We start from the raw sequence: 19433 nt of genomic DNA, 5'->3' as shown, positions 1-19433 counted from the left end.
AGCCCGAATATGATACGAGGTGAAGTTATAGGGACTCGAAAGAAATGGAAAAAAAAAAGTTTTACCCGCGTATAATTCGAGTGACGAAAGCTCAGAGAAGGCATTTATTCAAATCGCATCCCGCACTTCACTTCAATGACTTTCATCTTCAGCAGCGCTTTCTTCGGACATTTCTGTCTCGTTCTCATTTATAGGTTTGTGACAAGTGTGCAACAGTGCCCGATTGAACGGAGAAGTTCGCCACGAGGCAGAAGTTCGGCAAAAGGATCTGTTTATAACTTCCAAAACCGTGCCATTCCTTCGGAGGGCATCGAGAACAGTCCGCCGCCAATGACAAGCCATGGCCAGTGCTGAAGTAGACCTAGCCAGCGCATGTACGAGTGAAAGCACTATGGACAGCAGCTGTGTTTGGCATAGCACTGCCATGTTGCAGCATGCGTATTTAGGGCAGAGGGAGATGGAAGCTCAAGAAATTCAAGTTCTTGCTTCACGCCGGCAACAACATGAAAGCTGGATTTTCTCACTGGCGCTGATGACGTTGCATCCGCGTCAGTCGACATCGAGACAGGCTTCGTTGTTGTCACCTTGTACTCTATGAACACGATGATGTGTGTCAAGTGCAAAGTGTGCGTCGGTAGTGTCACAGTAGACGAACGAGAATATGGCCTTGCCCTAAGTCGTTATCATGTGCTGCGGTGATGTTGCATTGGCGTGGAGCTCACCCCGCGTGAATGGCAACCTGATGTAACGCGTTCATTGTGAACGCTCTTGCTGCGCGCGCAGTGCAAGCCACTGGGAATCTGCAAATGGCGCAAAAAAAAAAAAGTTTTTGCCACGATGAACGTTTCCCATCGCTGCCTTCACATCAAAACGTGGCAGAAGAAGCGCTTTCACTTGTTAATGAGCTCTCTAGGCCTACTTCAGCACTGTCCGCAGCTTCGGCATTGTTTGCTGTTGGTGGCGGACTGTTCTCAATGCCCTCAGAAGGATTGGCACGCTTCTGAAGTTATAGACAGATCACTTCTTCCTTTTGCCAAACTTTTGCCTTGTGGCGAACTTCTCAGTTGGCACCCGCGGTGGCTCCTGCTGCCGAGAACTAGACCGAGAAGGAGACTCTCTGTGCAGTCGGTTGGGAACTGTATGATGAGTTGAAGCTTGGGAATCCCGGAAACATTGCCATGTCATACGACGGTTCCTGGATGCCGCGCAGCCACTCGTTGCACATTAGTGTCAGCACGGTCATCGAGCTGTTCACGGGGCTAGTTCTCGATTTTGTTGCAATGAGCAACTTCTGTGCTGGTTAAGATGATCTAACATGCAAGGCTTGGAAGGAGAGCCACGTCTGCCAGAAAGGCACCTCTAAGAAGGCCTGTGAAATGGATGTTGAAGCATCCATTTCCAGAGGTCACTGCAACGATATAACCTAAGGTACGCCGCTCTACTCTCAGACTTCCCTTGCGCTGTGAGAAGCCCGAGTGTATGGGGACATTTTAATGGAAAAAGACTGTGCCAAACCTGTACAGAAACGGGTGGGCACAAGCTTGTGGAGCCTCATCACAGGACCTGGCCTTGGCAGTAAAGGCAAACTGACCTATACTCCGTTTCATACATCATGGTGCAGCGAAAGGGAGGAGTGTTGCGCTTTTTATGTGGCTGAGCGGTCTAAAGCACTGTTGGCGGTAACGCGTTACAAGTAATGCCGTTACCGGCAACACTTTTTTTTTAACTTAGTAACATACTCGTTACCAATTGGGACCTGTAACGGGTAACATACTTACGTTAACATTTTTTGGTAACGTGAGGTGCCGCGCTACTAGTTACTTTTTGTTCCAGTTGTCACCCACTCCGTTCCCTTTTTCTAAAAAAAAAAAAACACAGAACACCTAAAGTGATGTTGCAAATAAACAAACAGGTGCTGTCGACGACCTTTGTTGCGGCTCGCATGCATGTCAGAAAACACCTGCCCTTCACGACGCACCCAACTAAAAAAAAAAATGACAAAAGCCATAAAGCACGAAACACGTGCAAGAACACGCATTCACACACTCGCCTTTGCCTACCTCCCCTTCCCAAAAAACTCGCACACACAATTCTCTAAAGAGTGGAAGCATGCCAAGCATTTTGGAATTCAGCGATGTTTTCTTTGTGAAGTTAGAATTGATGATGAAGTGCCATTTTGTGTTTAATGCCACATTCAGAAGATGGCTTCACCATGTGCCATAGAATTAGAATCCAACACATGTAACTCTACAGGCAACTTTAGGCCACTATAACATTACTAAGCTCCTGCACATTTGTGCAAAATATCGCGTAAAATGGTTGCTTGGGCTGTAAGTTTTATGTGAAATATGGTTTTATAAAATTGTTATCTTGACTCATAATGGCAAAGCCTTTAGCGCAAAAAACGAGGACGTGAGAGGAAGACTGGACAGGTGCGGGGACACCATCTTGTGTGGGTGCATTTTCTTGCGGAGAAGCATATTCCCTTTTTTTTGACAGTGCTGCGCGAACACCCCATGAGTGCCATTGAGAGAGGTCGCTGTAGTTCGCGGCCACTGCGAAGGACACGCGAAATAGTTAGTCTTGAGCAGATTTTTTTATATTGAATCCTTTAGGAAACCAGCCAAATGGTCTGTTGTTCACCTTATCCGAGAATTCGTCTCGACTGAGTTCATCTGCAGGAGACTGCTGGATTGGCATTGCAGGATAATGTTATTACTCTTTTTTAGCATGCCCAGACCAAAAAATAGTCAGCTTTTTAAAGCAGCTGAAGGGTTTGTTGCAAGTTTCTACAGCATCCCAAGTCTGTACATTGTGTAACTGGTCTCTGCATGGTATTGATGGAAGCAAACTGCAGCTATACACTCTGGAGTTTGCTTATTTAAGCTTTTCGTTATTTTTCTACTTGTACAAACTACAAACATGCAATATCTTAACATATCTTCACGGACTCGGTTTTGGTTACAGCTGTGAGGTGGCTGTGGAATTTTGCTGCTAAGCATGAGTTCAATTCCAGCTGCATTTTGGTTGTGCAGTTCAGAAAACCCCCTTTATTTCAGTGCCTTCTATAATGGTGTGTTGCTGTGGCACATACGAAAATAATAATGTGGTGCTGTTTAAATCCAGCTGGCCATTTTGTTCAGTGCTGACATTTCTTCTCCCATTTTCTTTGCCTGCAGGGGGCCGCTAAGTTCAGTGGCAAAGAAATGATCGTGAATGGCATTTGCCGAGTCTGGCTTGGTAGATCTTGAGGTAGGCGTGCCTGTTCTAGCCCTTGCTGTTAACCGTGTCACCGGGAGAGCCTACAGAAGCCTGCACTTGCTCCATGTGTGCACATCTGACCGTCTGTACGGAATAAAGCTCGCTTCTGTTGACTTGAGCTGCTACCTGGGCTGCCAAGCATGGGACGGATTCCCCACCCAAGGCCGGCTCCAAATCCCAGAGATTTGGATTCATCCCACCTTTGTTTTCTCGGCATTTGTGCACATGCTCTTTTCTCCCTTGAAAGACCTGGTGAATGATGTGGAGCATTTCTGCAATTATACCTTACGCAGTCTGCACATCACAAAGTGGTGCTTTAAGAAGGCTGTGGTTTCCTCGTGCAGACTTCTGTTTCATTTGGAAACAGAAGGGGAGCTGTGGTATACTTCACAGCCAGTGTTTGGAAATTATCAATTGTGTGGTTATGCTCTGTGACGTTATTTTGTTGATGCTCCTCTTTTCATACACTTGGAAGAGAAAAGGCAGCCAAGCTGTACAATACGTTTGTCTTTTTCATTTATGCTCATTTTGGCTAATAGCTTCACAGATCGTTACTGCTTACAAATGCTCTCTTTATTAGTCAGCAGAGATTGAGAGAGCTGTTCTTTGGCCCACAAGTTTTTGTTTTTTTTCGAAATGAGTCAAATCCACCTTGGCAAACAGAAAAACTTGGAAGGTTTTTATCCGCAGCAATGCATTGGAAGCTGTTGCATGATATGCTTAGAATGCTAGTTATAGTTTCGAGACGAAAGCCTTACTAGCCTCATTAGAGGAAATTCGTCGGCAATCAGCGTTGAGGCCGAGAAGATGCCATCGCAACAGCAGTCATCTAGCCACCGAAGCGGCGATCGCGGTGACGGCATGCACAACAGATACCAGGAGCAGCCACCTCCCTCCATTCATCTCCGATGCACCATTTGCTCGTATGGCATAAATGGCAGACTGCCATGTGACGCCAGTTTTCCAGACTACATTTGTACCAAAATTATGACGCAAGTGTTTGTTGTGCAGCGTGCGAGGTGGTGTCATATGCTTTCTCGTTGCATATAGCTTACATGTGCTAGTCAAGTTGGAGGCTAGCTTGTGACAGGGATTCGAACAGATGACATATGCACCCTAAATTGTATGCCTTCCTAGCCTCTTCCCTGAAGGCACGGTTGAGGTGTCCGCCTGGATGTAAGACAGCTGCTGTGCAATGTGAGACGGTTACTGCGCTATTTCCTTTTCTCAAAACCAATTTTTGAATCAAAATTTACGACGCAACCATGCGTCCTAAAGCGTTCAGAGTGACGTCATACAAGTTTTCGTTGCACATAGTGCACATAGCAAGTTTGAGGCTAGCTTGCGACAGGTATTTGAACTGAGCGTTTCACTCGGACTTTTGTGGAATCGGTGTTCGGAGGTGCATGTTCGTTTTATTTCTCAGTAAGCAACATGCGTCAAGGTCGAACACTCACGATGACTAATACTTTCGCCTTCACAGCATGTAAACAATCTTAAGTGCCCCCTGAATTTTTATTTTTTAAAGAAAAGATGTATTGCAGCTGAACTGCACTCAAGTTCGGTGCCTGGATTTGGCTCATTTCGAAAAGAATTCCTTGCATTGACCCTGGTGATGTAGCATATTCAGATTCCTCTCACACCCATGCAAATGCCTCTGTCCAGTGATAAATACAAGCCGTTTGATGCATACTTTACATTTTGGAGGCAAAAAGCTTTGTTTCAAAACAAGCATCTTATGCCCCCGTTTTAGGGGAAATGTGAAAAGCTTGATTTTTCCAAATGAGCAAATTTCTGTTGAAATAAAGCCACTACAAAAAACCTTGCCTGCTCTTTTGCTGAGGAAAGCTGCCATGGTGCCTCGGTGGTTATGGTGCTCGGCTGCTGACCTGACAGACGCGGGTTCGATCCCGGCGGTCGCATTTCAATGGAGGCGAACTGCTCGAGGCCTGTGTACTGTGCAATGTCAGTGCACATTAAAAAACCCTAGATGGTGGAAATTATCCTTTCATTTGGCATCCCTCATAGCTTGAGAGAAACCATAAACCATTTTTTGCTGAAGAGCAGGCAGAAGTTTGCTAGGGGCCTGTCCATTTACTCTGCAGTAAGCATGGGTTCATGTCATGTCCGGTTGTGCAAAGGAACTTGTTGGTTTCACTGTGTTTGGAATAAATTCACGAAGAATATTTGCTTTTCTGCGTCTTGTGTTAGTGGCAAGGCTGCCTGCTCTTGTGCAGCTTTGGTTGACAACTGAAGCACTCCCTTCCAATCCAGGCCATGTGAGACTTTTATTCAGAGGCTGAACCAATTTGGTAGTACATGAACCAAGTGAAGGTCCGTGACTGCGGACACGAACTGCAACGTGTTTTGCTCCTAATATAAAGGACTGCAAGCATGGCGGTTTTCAGAAGTTCTCATAAACAGCATATGCTTTAGTACACCTCTTTGGCAAATACATTTCTTCGGGGTGCACAGATTTTTAATGGTCTCAACAATTCGCACAAACTCTCCCAAGGCAGGTAACAATGCACTAGTTTGTCACAGCTTATATCGTGTGGCTGTACTGAGACATCGTGACGTTAAGTGGCAAACTAAAAACTAGAGGATACATATCCTCTTGCTGAATGTCTGGGACTGTGCACATAAAAGTAATGTGCTACAAAAGTGTTGCAGCTATAACAAGGTATATTGCTGAATGTTCCCAGAGTAATTTCAACACTGAACATTGCAGTGTTCAGAGAGACCGGCACAAATGCTAGATCGTGGGTAGCATTTGTTACTGGTCTTTGTGTAATTGTTTCTCTCTTCCCCCCCCCCCATGGAACCTTCCATGGCAATGCAGAAAAATTTCAACTGATCTAATGCTGGTAGTGTGGAAGGAAGTAGTAAGCAGAGATTTTTTTGGTCAGTGCTGCTACAGATGAAGTTGCGCTTTCCATAGACAGGTACTGCACTCGACTATATGAAATAAAACCTAGTGCAAAATGACTGTAGTGTGAACAAGCAGCATTAATGCCCACCTCTATAAGCAATGTAGCACCTGGTAAAAGTAACGGTGGATAAGTAATTACAGCTGTTTACATGCCTACCTGCAGAATTCTTGATGCTCCCCCACATTGCCTGCTTTACTGTTGCAGTTTAGGCTCAAATGTTCCAAGAAAGATTAAAGATATTTATTTGAAAAGGGGCCTGGATCATCTTGTTGCTTTTAATGGTATAAGTGGCATTACATTAAACCGATCACTGTTACTGCTTTGACTTCAAGGGAGAGCAAAACGAGCTTTTAGACCGCTGATGCAAAAGAGACAAGCTTCACATGGAAGTTGTAATTCGAAACTATGCACATCTCCAGCAGAGAAAAACTTAACATCTGAATAATCTGTTAATAAAAAGTAGTACATGCTCGATGCAATAGCCAGCACTGGTTTGAGTTTTTTCTCGTGGAATGACTCGGCCCACTGGCACACATTGATTGGTTTTACGAGTACAAAAAGCGTCCCGAAGAACAAAGCCTTGCCATGCTGCCTGTGAAGGGAAACAAAGCCGATACCTGAAAGCGGAACATTTCATGATGGCGGTGTTGAGTATTCATCTCTGTCAGCAGTCCAGACTGCTGCTGATTACTTGGTCCAAGGCCACACATGACAAGAATAGGAATGTCTGCAGTAACAAATGCACCCATCAATGCCTTCCCTACATTGGCTCACAGCTAGAGACTAACAGCAGGCAAAGGGAACTGCAAGCAGAGGGTACACCAACTGTATGAGACTTACCACGTCTGTTGCGAGAACATGGATGGTACAAATACACTTTCATACAAACGCTGCAACAACTATATACACACCTGTTACAAATGCCCTGTGAAAGCTGCCAAGCATGCTGGCACAATCCATGTAAGCTGCTTGCAGCTGTCCAAGGCAGTTATGGCTATCACTTAGGCAGGGAAGTGGCTGTAAGTAGAAGAAATATGCAGCTGGGAACAGACTAGTGGGGGCACAGAGGACTGTCACCATGGCATGTTGTTGGGATAACTGGCATAGTTCCAGTAGCCACCAACCAGGCCTGCAGGTGTACAGGAGGCTTTAAACTAACATTCAGCTACGCGCATCAAGCGGCCATGAGTCGTGGCTCTAGACTGCAATCGGCCAGTGCTGCCCGCTGAGAGCTCAGAGCTCCAAAATGTGCGAGCGGCAGGCACGCTTGCGCTGCTGCAAAGCTTCGCTCTCCACAGGCAATGGCGCACGACGGCTCACAATGGCCGCGGGCCGCAGGTTCAAGCCTAGAGTTTGCACGCCCTTGGCAATACGCGAAAGGGGTGACAAAACCAGATCTTTCTTGATGATAATGGGCGAAGACACAGGGCTGGGACCTGGCAGTGAAAAATCCTGAATCGCACTCTCACTATGGGACATTTTCATTTTGGCTGGCTCACGGGGGCCTTCCTCAAGCACAAAGAGCCGGTTGCCGGGCAACATGTTTGCAGGTCTGCTTTCCAGCTCCTCCGAAGATTTGGACAGCTGGCGCAGGCGGCCTCCAGAAGGTGCTTCGGCAGGACTTTCGCCACTCACCTGCAGCAAACGGCAGCACATTCAAACGACTGCAAGCAAAATGCAGAAGTGGTGAGGAAAGTGCAGCCATGTATTTTAGACCCTATGTTTAGGACTCGAGACGCACTGGTGCAGACCAAGATTCTCCACTTCTTTGGCCAAGCATCACCTGCTACCATAAGCGTGGTCTGGTCATACAGCAAAAACTTGTTAATTCGAACTTAGGGTGCTGGAATAAATTAGAATTATCGAATGACCCCGAAAAAACTGACAAGAACCGCTTCCGTCACGGCTAATTTATTTGGTGAAAGACTGGGCAATGGTCGCCTGGTTTCGGACACAGATGGCAATGCTTTATTGCGTGCACACTGTCGGGAGCGTTGAAGCACATTTTGGATCACAAGTGCCCTAAAATGGTAAGGGCTTTCCCTCGTACCCTTGGCGCGGCAGCTATCCTCTTCCCCCGTGCCGCATGTAAGGAGGCTTCACTGCACAAACGGCGAATGGTACGTGACGGATGCGCATTTTAGGCGCTATGGGAAAAAAAAACTCCCATATTAATGGTGATACATAGTTTTAACTCACTACAGCATTTAAATCATCCTGCTTGAACAGCTAGAATTACAATAAACGACGTATCAGCAGTTATACTGTCGTTTTTTGTGCCTCACGTGACCTAAACATCAACTACACGTCACAACCATCGTTCAGCTGATGAAACCGAAACAGCGCCAAGATGAAATTCAATTATAAATTACTTAGCGGTCGTAGGCGAATACCACGAGGTGCTCCGTGTATACCAATGTCTCGCGCATCGTTTGAAAGAAGAACTCCGGTAAACTGAGACGTCAATTAGCTTTTGCTAGGAAACGCGTCAAAATTTGACTGCCGAAGCGTGGTTCCTATTATGTCCGCGTCTGTATGCCTGGTTGCGTGTCGTCAAGGAAGCCGGTTTCTCCGAACGCTTCAAAACTTGGGCGAGCCGTCCCACGGGCTGACAAACCTCCCAACGAGAAATCGGCCCTCCAGACCTTCACGTACATGTGATCAACGACGCAATAGCCAGAAATTCTCCCTGATCGACAGCTTGAACGCGTCCAAAACCGTGCTGCAAGATTTGTTTCTGGTAATTTAACTTCCGTAGCAGTATCACATTAGTACTACATTAGTTCTAACCTTGGTTGGAAAACACTAACACACCGCCGATTAACTGCAAAATTAGAAATTTTTTCCAAATTTACTCCGATCTCACAGGAACATGTGATCACGAGCGGAAAGTTCTTGAAACGTACTGTCGTACTGATGTCTACCGTAATTCATTTTTACCGCACATTAGAATAGGCTTCCCAAGAGCATTGGTGAATGCAAAACGTGTTCAGAGTTTGTCTTTATTGTCACGCAGTCTGCTGTAGGTTAATATCATCCAGATTACTTCATATCTTTTGGCTGGCATTGCGCTTCATGCGATAGTGTACCCTTTCCATTTCAGTGTTGCAATTTTGCACCGCGGTACACTGATGACCGCTTGCGTCGAGATGACATCGATGTTACGTATCTTGTTACTTTCTTGCTTTTACCAACTGTGCTGAGCTGATTTAAGTTTTTGTCACGTACATGTTCATTTTCCTGCCCTCGTGGTGCTGCAGGTACTTGTATAAGTAAATAAATAAATAAATGAACGGCTGTGAAAACACAAGCGGTAACACTTCCCTACAAGAACAAGCTACAACAAGTGAAGCGAAACGCGATGCAAGTTTAAAAGTTTAAAAAGAAAAAAAATCAAAACCGAATCAGTGCTTGAGGACTCGGGGGCCCTGAAGCAACAGCAGATCAGAGCAGGTTTTGCAGCTTTAAAAAGCTTGGGCATCGCGTTGCGATAATCGATCGCTCGCGGGCTAAATTAACCTGCAGACTTACTGTAGACCTGCAAGTTCTCACTTCCGCTTATAAATAATCGGCGCTGAAACGCGCACCGGGAACACAAATAAATGCAACTTTTTAGCACGCGCGACGAAGCCTGGCCCTGCGCGCTCCGAAGGATGGATAAGGCTGAACCCTTTAAATCGGGCGGTGGTTCAAGCCACCAATCAGATAACCTTCGCTTGGTTACTTCTACCCGCTTAAAATCTACTTTCCCTTCACTGTCCTTAAACCCCAATGCCTTGGGTGAATCAGCCCCCCTGCTTTCCTCTGCAGGGTGAAGCCCTTTACAGAAAAGTATCAAGCGTTCAGCCATTTCCTCCACTCCACAAGCACCGCACAACGTGGTCTATCTCGTGGTGGTATCATTGTGCCTAGAATATACTTGCTAGTGTGCCGAGGGCGCGCGGCCACTGCGGTGATGCCTTCATGCGGCCACCGCGTGGTGGCGCTGCAAGTCGCTAAGGTTGACAAGCAAATATCTGGACAGCAGTAGGGGGGGGGGGGGGGGGGGGGGGGCAAATCAGCAGTTATCAGTTAAGAAAAAGGTTAAAGAAACAGAGAGAGCTTTGTGGAAAACAGGGATGCTGACCAAATCAGCACTAAGAACATACAGGATTTGTAAGCGGGAAACTGCCAAAGAAAATATCTATGATAATTGTAGGGGAAGCTCTTTGTTGTTTGAGGCCAGGACGGGAGTCCTGCGGACTAAGACATATAGAGTCAGGTACCACGAGATACACGTTGTGCGTTGCATGCGGAGAGGAGGAGGAAACGACTGAACACTTGATACTTTTCTGTAAAGGGCTTCACCCTACAGTGGAAAGCAGCGGGGCTGATTTATCCAAGGCATTGGGGTTTAGGGACAGTGAAGGGAAAGTAGATTTTAAGCGGGTAGAAGTAACCAAGCGTAGGTTATCTGATTGGTAGCTAAAATCAAGAGAAGAGTAAAATTTCATAGGTCATGGCTAGGTGGCTTGAGCCACCGCCCGATTTAAAGGGGCTGCAAAACACCGCTTGAACGGATGCCGGTTATGCTTCAGTTGGATTCTTTGTCACACAGATGCTGACTCAAAAAGAATTACGAGAATCGATGCATAGGAACGGGAGTTATTCAATGAAGAAATTTCAAAATACAAGCAAACAAAATGCTGCCCTCAACTCGATTTTCGAACAGCTTCCCCTTCCCATTTCACTCTCCAATGACGACACGCAGGGCGACCAATCAAAACAGCCCATCTTAGCACGTGGCGGAAGTTTGCACTCCATGGTTGCCTGTTCTCTGTAACTCGTTCATGCCAAGGCTGGCAGCCCCGTTTGCATGGTTACAGCAACGCTTAGCTGACCCAGCGATGCTTCACCGTCACGTCGACGGCGCAGAAGGGAACACTGATCAGTGACGTTCTCTTACTTATGGTTCCGAACTCGAGCGCACTGCGACGCTGTGACAGCCTGCGCAAAATATCAGACACATTTTGCATAGCGTGTACCGCTACTGCTTATCGCCAACTATCGCTCGTCCCTCCTAGCACGCTGGTTGGTCACGGCGAACAAGGACCGCGCGCTGTTGACGGGAACGTGGCGCCACCTGGCGCCGCCGCCCAGTGATCCTCCACAAGCCGACGATGCGCACTGCCTGCTGAATGTGAAACGAACACATCCTCCTTGGGAGCGAAACGAACGTTTATAGAGTGCAATGGCTCGATCAGATCGATTCCGCAAAGCCACTCTCAGATACATAGAGAGTAGCCATAAGTGTTTAGTGCTAGGTCGTAGGATGTTTACAGAGAGGCGCAAAGTCCTTCAATGGAATGGATGAATGGAAGGTAGGAGCGTCCCCTTTGAAACGGGGCAGTGGTTGTTGCCACTATGCTCAGTTTTTTTTCTTTATTTTTGTTTACTCTGCTGTAAGTTGTTAATACAATTCGCCATTTCCTTTAAAAAAAACATCTTCCTACACTTATGTCACCTCTCTGCTATTGTGCCACCAATCCTCCAATCGCTTTTTGCTAATTTCCACAGCAGATTTATTTACATGACTATTGTTATCTCTAAACCCCAAGGCCTCAGGAAGAGTGACTGTGCCTGCATCGACATCGGGATGGATACCATCACATTTTAGGATGAGGTGTTCTATTGTTTATTCTGATTTACCACACACAGCACATGTGTCATCTTCTTCGTTAAATTTTTTTCTGTAGCTGCGCGTTCTAAGACACCCTGACCTAGCTTCAAAGAGGAGGGCACTGCCTCTTGAGTTATCATAAAACGATGCAAAAAGTAGCCAGTGCCTCTAGTGGCATTTTTGTTTTACTTGATTTACAGTGCTTTTATCTAGGGCAAACAAGCTGGTTTTGTTAAAGTAATATAAAACACAAGAACTTGACAAAACGTATCTCTAGTTATTAACCCAATTTGCAGTATATTGACTCTTTGCCCAATCATAAAGCACGCCCTCCGTGATGTCATATCCGCTGCTAAAAACCACCACTGTATGGTGACACCGTCAGCGCCACGAATTCGTTTTTGTGAGCTAATTAAAATATTAAAAAACGCAGTATACGCGGTACGACCGATGCTAATAGCATCACCATAACTCATTCTATGCAACCAACAGGTAAAACAATGCACTGAAGATGTGTTTCGGAGCCCGTGTAAAGGGTTCAGCCGTATCTATACATCATTAGGGTACCTCGATGCCAGCGCCGGGTGGAGACAACTTAAGTGACGCCGCCATATTGAATCACAACTGGCCTCTCCCATGTACCGCGACATGCTCGACTGGTAGCCCAGTGTAGCTCTCGCTGCAAAAGGCCGTTCAAGTTAAAGCACTTTGAAGCGCGCCGAGAGCATGAACGGCGCCGTTACAAACGCTAGCGCCACTGATCCCGTGTGATTCAATATGGCGGCACCGCTGAAGTTGTCTCCACCCCGGCGGCGCTGCCATCGAGGCACCCTAGCTAAGGTGCCACCACGCCGCGTTCGCTGCCGAGGCAGCGTAGGTGCGCTGCGCTTTTCTCTACAAAGCCTGTCTCTGAACGCTGCGAGAGCACTTTCTGCATAAAAACACTACTGGCTGCAGACAATCTTACCGGCCTGGCATTACCAGGAGAAAATCCTGGACTGAAACAGCGCTCACCGAAGCGTTTGACACGTACCACCAGGTCCAGGTTGCTAAATTTTTATTCGTTTATTCTTTGTGGTGAACCGCGGAAGGACTTAATAATAATAATAATTGGTTTTTGGGGAAGGAAATGACGCAGTATCTGTCTCATATATCGTTGGACACCTGAACCGCGCCGTAAGGGAAGGGATGAAGGAGGGAGTGAAACAGGTGCCGTAGTGGAAGGCTCTGGAATAATTTTGGTCTTTAATGTGCACTGACATCGCACAGCACACCGGCGCTTTAGCGTTTTTCCTCCATAAAAACGCAGCCGCCGCGGTTGGGTTCGAAACCGGGAACTCCGGATCAGTAGTCGAGCGCCCTACCACTGAGCCACCGCGGCGGGTGAAGGACTTAAGCAGAAGTCATATTGACTGCCTAATGTTCAGCGAGGTACCCAACTTGAAATAAGCAACGAAAGTTGATGCGCTGGCCGCATTACGTTGTTGTGATTGAACGATCGAGTATGGTCCGGACTCATTGTTGCTACTACATGGAAACTTCCGATCGAGATTTAATTCGACTAGGGGCCAGTCGATTGCGATCCACGCATCGCGATCGTGGGTGAAGAATATCGTATACACCTTCATGCTGAGTGAGCACTCGGCTAGCTCTGTCCAGGTGGAAAGACCGAGTCCTGGCACATTAATTCTCAATGGCGAGCAGAACATCTAACCCGGAATGGCGCCGCATATAGGTAAAAGAAAAGCAGGGCACTCTCGCTCTTTCCCACCACGGGTTCCGTCTTCAAAGATCGCATGCAACGATCAACACAAGCAGTTGGAATAGGTCTCACTATTGGTGTGTTTTATTTGAAAATGACAGCTTTCTTCATACAACTTACGCAGATGTGTGAGCTTGCGGTTTCCTTTGTAACGGAAAAGAAAATGGTGATTGTACCAGTGATTATTATTTACAAATCTGGAATACAGTAAAAACAGATCAAAAACAGAGCTTGTTGTAAGCACGTGCTTGCTTTGTTCTTTTCCGAGAAAATACACTGTAGCGACCACAAGGCTGCGTTCTGGCATCAAGCTTCCAAATGTTACCATTCCTTCTATATACAAAGTGGCAAAGTTGTTTTTCTCCGCTCCATAACGTGCGTAGGCTACAGAGCCAGCAGGTGCTTCAGATATTTTGGTCCAGGTTGCAGGGATACAAATTGAGTCCAACGGATGCTGATCTTCAAAACCAATACAACCCATCTGCTGCTGCGGGCATGAGTTCTCACTCGGCTCCTCTGTTGCTGCCGGCTCGTCGGAAACATCGTCGAGCGTGCTTGACGGTCCATGGCTGATGCCTGCACCGGCACTGTGCGTTTGCCCTTGAGCAGCAGGTTGGTCACACAGGTTCCTCACTTTCCTTTTCGATGTCTTCTTAGGCAGAAGGCATTTCGGATAGTTGCTGAATACTGCTGACATGACATCGGGCATGAGACGTGGTCTATCTCTAGCGAGCTCGTTGACGACACCGTTCACTGTCTCTTGATGTGGCAGTCTTCAAAATGTTTCTCGCGGACAACACACGCTGGAGTCAACTTGCGGTCCTGTCTTTTGATCAGCTGCTCCCACTCCGCAAGCCGTGTTGGGTCCGAGGACACACGGAACGTGGAAGCCTTGCCCGGATTCGACCGGTAGCCACTCCGACAGAGCGGCACGAAACATGTTTTTTCCCGACCTCGATGCTTCGACTTTACCATCATTAGTCGCTGTGGTTTTTCCTCACGTGGAACAGCACGGACAAAACAACAGAAAAAAGCTTAGATGCGACCAAAATGCTATAATCCACACCGCGCACGACCAATGCAACTGCAGCGACTGCGGCATGTCCGGCAGCAACGGCACCTTTACGACGAGCAGCGCCCATCGCGGCCAAAGTTGGAAGGCATCGCGAGCGCTGCCACCCTCTCCCATTGAGAGAGCGCTCCGCTTGACACACTAGTAGGATATTCTAGGCACTATATTCTATCCCCGAATTGAAGGGAACCAAACCCGCGACCAAGATTCCCCGCGGCGCCTGTTTTCTCGGCCGGCTCGAGCAGCGCTGACAAGTGCAGCTGCCCAATCAAAGGGGAGTTCGTTACGACGTAGTTACGTGCAGCTATCGCGCCCTGAGACTACCGGCCTAATTTCCGATGCACGCGGCTTCCAAACGGCAGCTTGAATGCGACACGCGAAGGAAACATGCTTGCGGAGCAAGAGTTCGTCTGCTTCGTGCACCTCAATCATGGCGGCCGGCGGCGGCGCACCGCAGCGCCGCAATTCAGCGCCCTCCAATTTTTAGTTGGGCGTACGCATCGCTTACTGCGTTGCGTACGCTGTAAATAGTATAGTTATGGCAGCCGGTTCTGACTTGCAGAGGCGTAGAAAACGGGCGCAGTTTCGAGAGTTTCTGTGCCGTGCGGGACATTTATCAGGCAGTTTCCCAAAAACCTCATGAATCCGAACATGACAAAATTGAAAAATCGATATTTTCGCAAATTTTCTACTCTTCAGACCCTATTCGCAATGGATCGATGGTTAAGGCTGAACGTTTTAAACCTGGCAGTAGTGGCTCAAGTCACCTATAGCCATGACTCGTGAAATTTTACTCATTTCTTGATTTCAACCATCTGATAACATTCGCTTGGTTACTTCTACCCGCTTAAAATATACTTTTCCTTCACTGTCCTTAAACCCCAATGCTTTGAATAAATCAGCCCCACTCCTTTCCACTGTAAGGTGAAGCCCTTTGCAGAAAAGTGTCAAGTGTTCAGCAGTTTCCTCCTCCTCTCCACACGAAACGCACAACGTGTCTATCTCATGGTACCTGACTCTACATGTCTTAGTCCGCAAAACTCCTGTCCTGGCCTCAAACAACAAACAGCTGCCACTACAATTATCACAGATATCTTCTTTGGCAATTTCCTGCTTAAAGATCCTGCATGTTCCCAGTGCCGATTTTGTCAGCATCCCTGTTTTCCACAGAGCTCTCTGTTTCTTCAACCTTTTTCTTAACCGATAATTGCTGATTTGCGCCCCTACTGCTGTCCAGATATTTGCTTGTCAATTTTCTAGTTCGCTTTCTCCATTTCGTGTCAACATTCTTTATATACAGGTATCTGAAAACTTTCCTAGCCCACTGCTTTTCCTCCATCATTCTCAATCATTCCTCAAATGCTATCTTACTGCTAGCCTCTCTGCTCTCGAAAGACGCCCATCCCATATCACCCTGTACCCCCTGATTTGGTGTATTGCCATGTGCTCCCAAAGCTAACCTCCCTACTCCCCGTTGATTAATTTCCAGCCTTGCTTGAACATCTGGCCTCATACACAGGACCGCATTACCAAAGGTCAGGCTAGGGACCATCACCCCTTTCCAGATCCCTCTTACCACCTCATACCTATTGTAATTCCACAGTGCCCTATTTTTCATGACAGCTGCATTCCTACTAGCTTTATTCATTACATATTTTTCATGCTCTGTCAGATACTCAGCACCGTTATTTATCCACACCCCAAGATACTTGTTCTCATCCACTACTTCTAGCGTGAACTCCTGTATTCTATTCTCGCCGCCCTCATCATTAACTATCATGACTGCAGATTTTTCCTTACTAAACTTGAAACCTAATCTATGTCCCTCTGTACCACAAATGTCTATCAACTTCTGCAACTCTTCCTTGTTGTCAGCCATTAGCACTATATCCATGTACATTAGTCCCGGTAATGACTGTTTAATCCATTCTTTGCACTACGAAGAACAGCGCCACCTACGAGAGGTATGAAATGGAGGAGCGGCGCTGGCCTCCAGTTCGCACCGCCTACCCCTTCTAGACGCTTTGGGGTTGGCATAGAGTTTGTTACTATTAACTAGAGGGAAAGCTGGCACCCGCTTATGGTGGTTTGCATGGAGCTTCCTCGAGACCACCTGAGACACCATGGGCGCTCTAAGCATCATGGGGCGGAGAGCTACCGACTGCAGAACCACATCTTTTGGCCAAAAAATAATTAAAAACAAACGTTGTTCAATAATCAAGGATGTCCTAACATTCAATATCCTGTCTATAAATTGCACCAAATGAGTAGAAAAGCATGTAAATGCAAAGTTTGCCCAAAATAAGCAATGGCTTAGTCTCCTATTGGCCAAGTATTGCAGACAACAAAAGCCAACATTTCGTGCTTAAAAGGCGTTTTCTAAAAAAGAAATGTTTTTGAAAAAATATCACTTCAACATTTTAAGGTTTTTTTTTGGCACTTTGGAAACAAAAAAACCTTTTATTGGCGTCGTATGCTGTTGCGTTTTCACTACTATGGCTTTTGCGCACTACGTTTGCTCCAAAGTTGTCTGCGCCATGGATCGAACGGGACATCTCAGTAACGCCACTCTCAGTTCCTGAAAACAACCGACTGTCTCGCACCGAGTAGCTCATAGCCCCATGATGCTTTGAGCGCCCATGGTGGCTCCGGTGCAGCGCCGCCAGCTTTCCCTCTAGTTAATAGTAAGAAACTCTACGGGGGTTGGTATTCCCGTCAGCACCAGTGTTTGTAAACGGCAAAACCATGCGCGCACATGCACACACACGCACACACGCCGCCGACGTTTCTCGTAACGGGACTAGTAATGCTTTCACATTAAAAATGGCTGTTGGTTTAGCATTCCGAAGCATGAAATGTTGTTATTAGTGGCTATTTATTAATAAAATAACAATGGAAGGAAAAGATGTTGCTAGCTGCAGCATCTGCCATCGAAACCTGAAGCACCTGAGCTGCAACTAGCGGGAGTAAAAGGACAGGGAGAGGGCAAGAAAGGAGTGATAATAAGAGGATAGGGGTACGTAGGGGGTAATATACACTATGTACAAATACAGAATATGGAAGTACGTAGGGGGTAATATACACTATGTACAAATACAGAATATGGAAATAAATGGGATGCTGCGCCGCGCATGATAGGAGTACTCGGTGCAGGGGCGTGCAAATGCTTGGTGGGGGGGAACGACCGGTCACAGCCCTCGGCGATGTCTTCCACGTCGGCACAGATGGGTTGCCCTGCGCCAGGCCGAACGTTGAAAACACAGTTTTTGAAGCGAAAAGCTTCACTACGCTAGGCAAAGCAGTCGTCCCATAGGCCGGAGAATGACCTTGAACGACCTTCAGCCCAACCACATTTAACCCTTCCTTAAGGTGTGGTTTGGGTGTCCACCGATATATGTGAGACAGTTACTGCGCCATTTCCTTTCCTCAAAACCAATTTTCAAAACCAATCTTTAATTTTCTTCGAAAGCAAAGGAAAGGCGCATAACTGGCTGGCCCCCTCGGACAGTGGACACCTCAGTCGCTTTAACCTATGTTGCTGCTGTGTGCTGCATGCGTTGGCATTCACAAAGTTGTAGCAGAAACGCGGCACTGAAGGCACTGAAGCTATAGACCATCGGCGTTCATTGCGGTTGCTCGGATGATTTTGAGGATGGAAGGCGCTTAACTGGCTCCTTGGGACAGTGGACGCCTTAATCGCACTTTGAGGTACGTGGCGATGGTGAGAGAGAAATGTGGGCTGCATACATTAGTGCTGACAATGTTGTGGCAGACGTGTGGCACTGCAGAAATAGGCCGCAGCGTTCATTGTGAGAACAACCTCTCGTGATCAACCATTAATTTAACTGCCACCTTCCAGGGTGACAGGGTGGGCGTACTGCCTATCCAGTGTGGGGAACCCACTCAACGTTACAGATGCCAAGCCGCGTCTAGTAGCCTGATATACCACAGCTTTCGCTCTTATAATAAACTGCACATCTCCAACCAAAAACTTTAATTTCAACGCAACGTTTTTGAAACCGACTAGGCTCCTTCATCAGGGGTGACTGAGGGTAGTAGCTGTGATGCAAGAGGCGTGGGGGGTGGGGTTAAGGCTGTTAGTCACGTTGTCGCACTGTTGGGAGGCGGTCAATGGCGACTTTTTTATGCGAAGCATATTAACGTAGGTTTCGGGCCTTCACGCGACGCCCGGCGGTGGCCACCATTGACCCTGAAGTGGGGTCACGTGACATGACGTCACGTGATGACGTCACACCGGCTGCAGATGGGGCCTCATATCGCGCCGTCGGTCGCCTCCCGGCGGTGGCCACCATTGACCCTGAAGTGAGATCACATGATGTGACGTCACGTGATGACGTCACACCGGCTGCAGATGGGGCCTCATATCGCGCCGTCGGACGTCGCCCGGCGGAGGCCTCCACGCTTCGGTTCGCGCCGTCGCGCGCGACGCGGCGGCGGCGCCACCATCGCTGCATCACGTGATATGTGACGTCACGCCAGGGATGAAGCGGCGCGCGCCCGCCGTCGCGTCAGTCTTTGTGCCCGCAACCGCGCCAGCGTCTTTGCACCGGGCGTGTATGCGATCAAGATGCCTCCAAACGCTAAGGACGTTAATAATAGGAATGCAAAACGAAGGCTGCAGCGTGCTACGGAAATTGATGAAGAACGCGAAGAACGCCTAGCCAAGCGGCGCGCTCAATATGCGGCTCGACGACAACGCTCCGAGGGTGTAAGTGAAGCCTCAAC

General features: G+C 47.4%; 2 protein-coding genes across 2 annotated transcripts in view; one reads left to right on the top strand and one right to left on the bottom strand.

Moving 5' to 3' along the window:
• CkIalpha (Casein kinase Ialpha) overlaps window positions 1–5452 on the top strand; it is a 42654-nt gene extending 37202 nt beyond the window's left edge. Inside the window, exon 6 of the mRNA XM_077642998.1 lies at window positions 3180–5452. Within this exon, the coding sequence (XP_077499124.1) occupies window positions 3180–3190 (11 nt within the window). The 3' untranslated portion in view covers window positions 3191–5452. The remainder of the gene's footprint in view (window positions 1–3179) is intronic.
• Window positions 5453–5530: 78 nt separating this feature from the next.
• The window catches only part of sp3 (phosphatidylinositide phosphatase spermathreecae), a 117975-nt gene continuing 104072 nt past the window's right edge, over window positions 5531–19433 (bottom strand). Inside the window, exon 19 of the mRNA XM_077642989.1 lies at window positions 5531–7829. Within this exon, the coding sequence (XP_077499115.1) occupies window positions 7428–7829 (402 nt within the window). The 3' untranslated portion in view covers window positions 5531–7427. The remainder of the gene's footprint in view (window positions 7830–19433) is intronic.

The sequence above is a fragment of the Amblyomma americanum genome, chromosome 1 (genome assembly GCF_052857255.1).
Source record: "Amblyomma americanum isolate KBUSLIRL-KWMA chromosome 1, ASM5285725v1, whole genome shotgun sequence".
Classification (NCBI taxonomy): domain Eukaryota; kingdom Metazoa; phylum Arthropoda; class Arachnida; order Ixodida; family Ixodidae; genus Amblyomma; species Amblyomma americanum.
This window is presented reverse-complemented; position numbering and strand designations above follow the sequence as displayed.